This window comes from Elaeis guineensis, chromosome 14 (assembly GCF_000442705.2).
Source record: "Elaeis guineensis isolate ETL-2024a chromosome 14, EG11, whole genome shotgun sequence".
Taxonomy (NCBI): domain Eukaryota; kingdom Viridiplantae; phylum Streptophyta; class Magnoliopsida; order Arecales; family Arecaceae; genus Elaeis; species Elaeis guineensis.
This window is the reverse complement of record NC_026006.2, coordinates 68,508,372-68,515,714: the sequence shown is the minus strand read 5'-3', so window position 1 is coordinate 68,515,714 and position 7,343 is coordinate 68,508,372. Positions and strand designations below refer to the sequence as shown.

General features: G+C 40.1%; 1 protein-coding gene across 1 annotated transcript; it reads left to right on the top strand.

The window, feature by feature from the left end:
• Nucleotides 1–682: 682 nt before the first annotated feature.
• On the top strand, nt 683–2,349 carry LOC105056915 (E3 ubiquitin-protein ligase RDUF2). Its single transcript, XM_010939285.4, has one exon. It carries the CDS (start codon nt 974–976, stop codon nt 2,147–2,149), a length of 1,176 nt encoding a protein of 391 aa, XP_010937587.1. The 5' UTR covers nt 683–973; the 3' UTR covers nt 2,150–2,349.
• Nucleotides 2,350–7,343: the final 4,994 nt, after the last annotated feature.

Genomic DNA, 7,343 nt, shown 5'->3' with positions numbered 1-7,343 from the left:
GGAAAAAAGAAAAAATCCAACTCAGGTTAGAGTACTAGAAATAGCCTATAATTGCATTAAGATTGATGTGATAGTAGATTTTTTAAACATGAGATATTATTCTTTCTAGATCCAAGGATGATCAATGGGTTGGTGGAGTAACTATAAATCATTCTAACTTGCCTAATTTTATTTTTATAGTCAGCGCATCCATTTGTAAAACGCATAGTAATATCCTCTGTTCCATACCATGTTCAACGAGTAGATAATTTTTTAAAATTTATTTTTAAAAAATTAAAATTAAATGTGAAAATGGAAAGAGATAAATATTAAAGGTGTACAGTGCGCAAAATATTGCAGAATTCTCTAATTACTTTTTATGGATATCTCGTTTAGTAACTAAAAAAGAAAATGGTATGCCACGTGCTACAGGAGGTGATGTGAGTCATCACTAAATTGGTGGGATCCGGACGCGGCTCGTCCGATCCGAGCGTCGTATCTTGACTCGTTGGGGGGACCCCGTTTACACATCGCCGCCGGTAACGCCGTCAGGTCCCAACCAGTAGTATATCTCCACGTGTCACGAAACGTCAATCCCGTTTACTAGGAAGAAGCGTCGCAAGCACGCCAACGCGCACACGCGGTTCGGCCGTTGGAGCTTCGTCAAGCCCTTTATTTATATTCCCCACTTCTTCACCACTCTCCCCCAAATCTCCTCCTCCGCCCTTCTCCAACGTTTTGGTGTCGCCATCCCATTTGATCTGCTTTGGTTTTCATTATTTTTTTTTTTCATTCTCTTGTTTTTGTTTGTTTAAAATAGCGGGAGGTTTGGATATGGACATCGGATTGTTTGTATTGATGGAAGGGATTTGATGGATTTCCTTGCCGAAATCCAAGGAAAGATCGGAGTTTTAAGGCTTCTATCGGAGATCCTGTGAGTATTCGGAAGGAAAGGTCGAATCTTTTGGTTTCTGGGCTTTGTTTTCCTTGGTAAATGGCTTCCTCTCCTGCGGCCATGGCCATGTCCTCGTCCTACTGGTGCTACCACTGCCGCCGCTTCGTCAGGCTCTGGCCCCACGACGCCATCGTCTGCCCCGACTGTGACGGCGGATTCCTCGAGGAGGTGGAGAACCCTCCGCGTTTCGGCGTTGCAGCCGGCGAGCCCCGCCGGCTCCGCTTCCCTGTTTCCCGGCCCTACCACCAACGCTCCGACCTTCGGTTCCGCCGCCACCGTGGCACCTCCGCGGGCGACCGCTCCCCCTTCAACCCGGTCATCGTCCTTCGGGGCCCGGCCGAGGGTGACGGCGGGGACGCCGACCGCTCTCCTGCCAGCAGCTTCGAATTCTATTACGACGATGGGGCGGGATCCGGCCTCCGCCCCTTGCCGGAGAGCATGTCGGATTTTTTGATGTCTTCAGGTTTTGAGCGGCTCCTGGACCAGCTCTCCCAAATCGACATCCATGGTATTGGCGGTGGTCGGGCATGCGAGCAACCGCCCGCATCGAAGGCTGCTGTGGAGTCGATGCCCACCGTCCAGATCGCGGCCGGCCATATCAAGATGGACATCCACTGTGCCGTCTGCAAGGAGCCGTTCGAGCTCGGGACCGAGGCTCGGGAGATGCCCTGCAAGCATATCTACCATCAAGATTGCATCTTGCCATGGCTTTCGCTCCGGAACTCTTGCCCTGTGTGCCGTCATGAGTTGCCCACTGATGTGCGTGGACGGAGTGGGGTGGAGACGGACGGTGATGAACAAGCTCCCCTGGGTAGGAACGAGGAGGATTTGGTCGGCCTCACGATATGGAGGCTGCCGGGTGGTGGGTTTGCGGTTGGGAGGTTCTCAGGGGGGAGAAGAGCAGGGGAACGGGAGCTTCCAGGAGTTTACACGGAGGTGGATGGTGGATTCAACACCACCAGTGGTGCAGCGAGAAGGATCTCGTGGACCTCAAGGGGGAGTCGGTCCAGGGAGAGCGGAGGAATTGGTCGGGCTTTTCGCAATTTCATCTCTTTTTTCAGGCGCTTCCGCCCATCTTTCTCCACTTCTTCAAGATCAACTTCAGATTCTGGTTCCACGCACCGCAGAAGTTTGGTCTTCAGTCGGAGTTCACGGAGGCACAGTTCAAGTTGGGCATTGGAAGATGGGAATATTAGAGCAATCACAAGATGGTGACAGAAGAAAGTGGAGGAAAATTTGCCTTTCTTTGTGTCTAGTTTTTTCATTTCATCTTACCATAGTTGTAGTAACTGTTTTCCTGTTTCATGTAAGAGGAGGAAAATAGGATCTTAATAGATGGAGATCCAAGTGTTTTACCCCATAATTCTATCATAGATAGAAGATATTCAAGAGAAAAAAAATGCAGTTTGCTTCTATTGTTTCTGTTTTGTGGCTTAGAATGGAACATCGTTCTGGTTTCTTGTCAAGGACAAGGAAGAAGCCAGTGGGCTTTATGATAATAGGGAGATACATGCTCTGTGTGTGATGCTTACATTAAAAGATCCATCAATTTTCATTTACGTTGTGCATTTATTTCCGAAGCATTGGTCGGTAATACTTTCCTCTTTTTTTGTAAAGGGATGCTGCTTCTGAAGTATCTCCAATTTTTTGTTATTATGCACTGCAATATAGTTAAACCTCTGTTGTTTTAGGTGGATCTAAATCTTGCTGGATATGTGCTCCCGGTCTCCCCATTTCAAGTTTTCCTCAACTATGTTACTGGTTTTCTGGTTAATGGTGAGTATGTAGTCATTTACAGCTGTGAGATATGTATGTGTTTCGAGCATTCCTGAACGGCAGTATCTCTGGTAGTCAGGATGCATGCTCTTTCATAGACAAAAATTTGGTGAATTGTTTAAATAGTTACTTTATTTAGGTCTGCTAAAGGGTCTGTATCCCTTGAATTTTGCTCCTAAGAGAAGTTGGTTATGTGGTAGCGTTTCATGAATTATCCAAATAGATCATGATAATTTGACATGGAGGTTGCATCAAGTGTAATGTGTAATAAATGCAAATCATTAGATAGGAGTGATATCGTGTACAATTTTTCAATATTATCATCCAGGATTGGTGATACATACTTTGATCTCCTCTAGACTTCGTATCTACTTATTTGGAGGAGATCGTACTGTAGTTGCATTAATTTATTTGCTGTGTCCTTCGTACAAATTATTGGTGTGATGTGCAGTGTAAAAAATTGTTGGTGTCCATTCTGAATCGATCTTTATCAGATGCCCTTCTGAAAGCTGTGACTTGTTTTCCAGATCCTTTTCTGAATCCATGGCCATGCATCTCCAAATTATCTTGTTATGTTATTTATTGCATTTCTCTATTGAGTGAATAATTTCATTTGCAAATAAATATGTCTGCTTGTATACTCCCTTCTGCTGGACAAGATATTGACCATGCTTTGGTCAAAAACAAAAAAATCAATCACATTGATCTTATGCTAATTGCACTTGTCATCTGAGAAGTCCAACACACCATGATGATTTTATGTTAAATAGAACTCTCCATTATGAATCCTGTTTCAGGTTCTCTATCTTCTTTCTTAACATTGCTGACAATCGCCTTTCTTCTCCTCCTATAAGCGACATTGCTGACTTGCCCTCAGAGGTTTGCTCGATAATGGATGATAGTCATATGCTATATTATCGCCTCATGTTTCTACAGTGACTAGCAAATTCTCATTTTGAACCTGGTGGATCATATTGTTATATTTTTTTTATTGCTTGGTCTTGGTTGGGGATTTCTTTGCATTTACTATAGTCTAGTTAGAACCCTAGGTACCTCCAGGCTGGCTGCTGCAGTGGTATTTCTTTCGTCGGGATGGTTGACCTGCATCAGTGTGGGGCATTTTTTTTCCTTTTATAATTATTCTTGTAGCGCTTCTTGTATACTTAGATGGGCTGACATTGGATGATAAATGCTGGTTGCCTACAAAAATCTGTGTTTGTTGTTGTTTGTCTTCTTCTTGATTACGATTGATTCTTAAACGGAATCCACACTCTGAAACATTTACAACGAAGAAATAATCATTTTTAATGGGATGGAAAATAGCCACAGAAACAAATTAGAAGCTGGGCAATTTGAGATACCATACATGTCATCGCAAGATAGAAATGTCATCCTGGGTGAAGCCGGTAAAAGGATTAGGTTCTTTTATGATTTCAAAAAATAACTGCACTTCAGGCTTAAGTTTGTTTCTTGACTTGTGCCCAGGCCTTGTAGTGGTGGATCTGCTCTTGGAAAAGTTAGTCAAAGTTTCCTATCCAAGAAAAAAAGAGTGAGTCAAGGTCAAAGCGTCCGGTCAACTGAACACAAAAACCATGGGATTCCAGGCAAGGGGGCTGAAACTACAGCAAAGCATAAGATATTGTTTGTTCCATCCCCTCTCACAAGTGTATTCATTGGTTGGTTTGCTAGGATGCTCTTTCCTTGCATGTTTCAATTGCCTTGATGTTGTCTCTGATGCCTTGTATTCAGCCTGGTCAAAGAATTCATAGCATGTCTCTGAACCTGGCTGTTTTATTCTATTGATGATGGGATCTTTATTCTCCAAAAGTCTAAAACTTAGACGATCCTTTTTTTGCTCCTTCCCTGACTTGGAGGGTAGTAGGGGCTATTCCCACCTGCTACCCATATCCATTCCACTTGACTTCACAGTTGCAATCCGGAATTGAAGCCTCGTCCTCTTATCGAAGGAGTAAGATGTAAGCACTACCTGAGCTAGCGTTTAGCTTATAATTAATATTATGTGCCCACAGGGCTGGAGTATTGTCGGTTGGGAGTATCTTATAATTAATTTTATTTGTGGCCTTCTGAATGCAGAACCACCTTCTCCTGTGGACCCAAAGGTAATGCATCCACTTCAGCAAACCTCCGCCACTATAAATTTCAAGTACTGTTGGTGGATGGCTTATCTTTTCTTCTATCCATGGGACTGCAAATTTCCTTTTCCTTTTTCTTCTTCTATTATGAGAACTGTCCAACCCTTTGATGCAGGTCATGACAAATTTTGGTCTCAATTGAGGTCGAGTCTTGCGAAGAAAATTGGAACGCTGGTTGAGTCAAGATAGCGACATAATATCGAACACGTTGGTGAACGGAGCAAACGAACGGAGTTCAAAGACGTGTGGTTCGGAAGATGGACAGGGTTGGAACAGGGTGCTGCCGATCCCCAAGTGCGAACCGGTCATGACTCGTCACCTCTGCAGACGTAAAATTAATTTCCTGCCTCCCCTTCCCTTATGGACCATGGACCATTTCTTCGATGCTTCACATGCCGGAGGATAACCTATAGGCGTCAAAAAAATGGCTCTGCCAGGGTCATGAATTTAATTCTCTCGGCATGGTGATAATGCCCAGCGGCAACCTCTTATTGATGCTGACACAAAGCATGGAAACCCAAAATATCACAAAGACGTAGGGATCATTGTGATCGAGCAGGGTAAGTTAGGCGATCAGGTGTGACTGTGAGAAAAATGTAGAAGAAATTATTTTCTATATGACACATCATATGATCATAATGCTATCAATCACAACTGCTCATTTCTATAAATATAAATGAGCTCATAAGAAAGAGAAGTTGCGATTGATGGTATATACGACTGCATGATGCATGCTATGTGAGATGAACTATCTCTGGATGCGGTCAGAAAAGACCAATCTCAGATTGTTAGTGATGGGTTTGGGAAAAGAGGACAAATAAACAAACAAATGTAGCTATGTGGATTGTAGAAGTTTTTCGTCATCCACATCCTTGAACTGGCATTCCTAATCCTGCTGATATTTGTCCACTTGGGTGCACCTATTCTTTGTATTCTGTTGTGGCAAAATCTGCCTCTAGTTTCATAAAAAATGATCTAAATTTTCATAAAAAATGATCTAAATTTTCTCTTTATTTGATCAATAAAAAGATTGACCGTAATGCAGCATATTATGATACAATCACTGTATGCAGCTGAAATATATATATTAGCATAACATAGTAAAGTGCCTTCAACTTGTTCGAATGGCTGTCATGTAAAACAGTAATTAATACATGAAATATTACTTGCAACTGTTTAGCCTTCACATAAAATTTGCGACAACACAGTTTTGATGCTGGCAAGGTGAATGGATTGATCTTTTACAAGGAAAATGCTTTTGAGGTGCTTGATAATATATGTCGAAAATTTTTTAAATCTAACTATTATTGACTTGGCTGCTCAGTTTCTATGGCTTCCTATTTATCTTTTTAATTTTTGTAGGTCACACCAATCCCCCGGTGGTGCATGCATAAACTGAGTGGATGCTAGCATTACTTACTTTCACATTATAGGATGAGAACCAAACAAAAAATCTTTATGATATTTGGGTGTATAGAAAATTGCTTGATTTTTTTCTTTTTTTAAATCTAGCTTTTTCTCTAATTATTTTATTAAAAAATTAATATATTTTAAAAGTTTATAACTTGTTTTTTCTGGAAAACTTTTTCTTTTCCTTAAAAAGTTATATTCTTCCCCCTTCTGTTTTTTAAACTTTCTTGCGCCCCCATATGCTACAAATCATACGTTTTTGGTTAGAAAATTGATTCTAGATCTTATAATAAAGAAAGAAATTGATAGTAGAAATTTTTTTAATCTGAGTTTCTATCATTAGTCAACATGCATAAATACAAAATTAAGAGTCATACATTATAGCTTATAAAATATCTTGAACATACCTCAAGTGATTTGTCAGACAACAAAAACATAATCTAGCCGTTGCAATTGGAATTTGTTGATGTAATTGAGTCTCAACTAGACATGTGACATCCTAATGATAATAAGATAGAAATAAAGAAAATAAGTAATCAAAAAATTTCAAAACCTTCAAATAGGGAAATACCAAACAATAAAGCATAATCTTAGCCTTTACATGCAAATTTGATGTTATAAATCAATAGATGAATTATATCCAAAGTAGGCCTGGAAATACCAAACAATAAAACATAATCTTAGCCTTTACATGGAAATTTGATGTATATAAATCAATCGATGAATTATATCCAAAGTAGGCCAACAGCATCTTAGAGATATTAAGGTAAAAATAAAGATAACAAATGATTCCTTTTTTCTAAAAAAAACCAAAAGAAGTAATTAATAAAATTTCAAAATTTTCAATAGCAAAGAGGTAATTTTTTTACAAGTGAATTTGATGTATATAAACATTTCAAATCAATAGATGAATTATATCTAAACTAGGCCTAAAATATCCTAGCGGTATTAAAATAAAAAGTAAAGAGAAGAACTAATTTCAAAAAAAAAAAAAAGGAAAGAAGTAATTAAAAGAAAAATTAAAAGCAAAGAAAAGTATATTTTTCCAAACAGTAAACTAAAATTTAACT

Excerpts from the sequence above, each read along its gene's own strand:
- LOC105056915 (XM_010939285.4), top strand. The coding sequence starts at position 974 with ATGGCTTCCTCTCCTGCGGCCATGGCCATGTCCTCGTCCTACTGGTGC.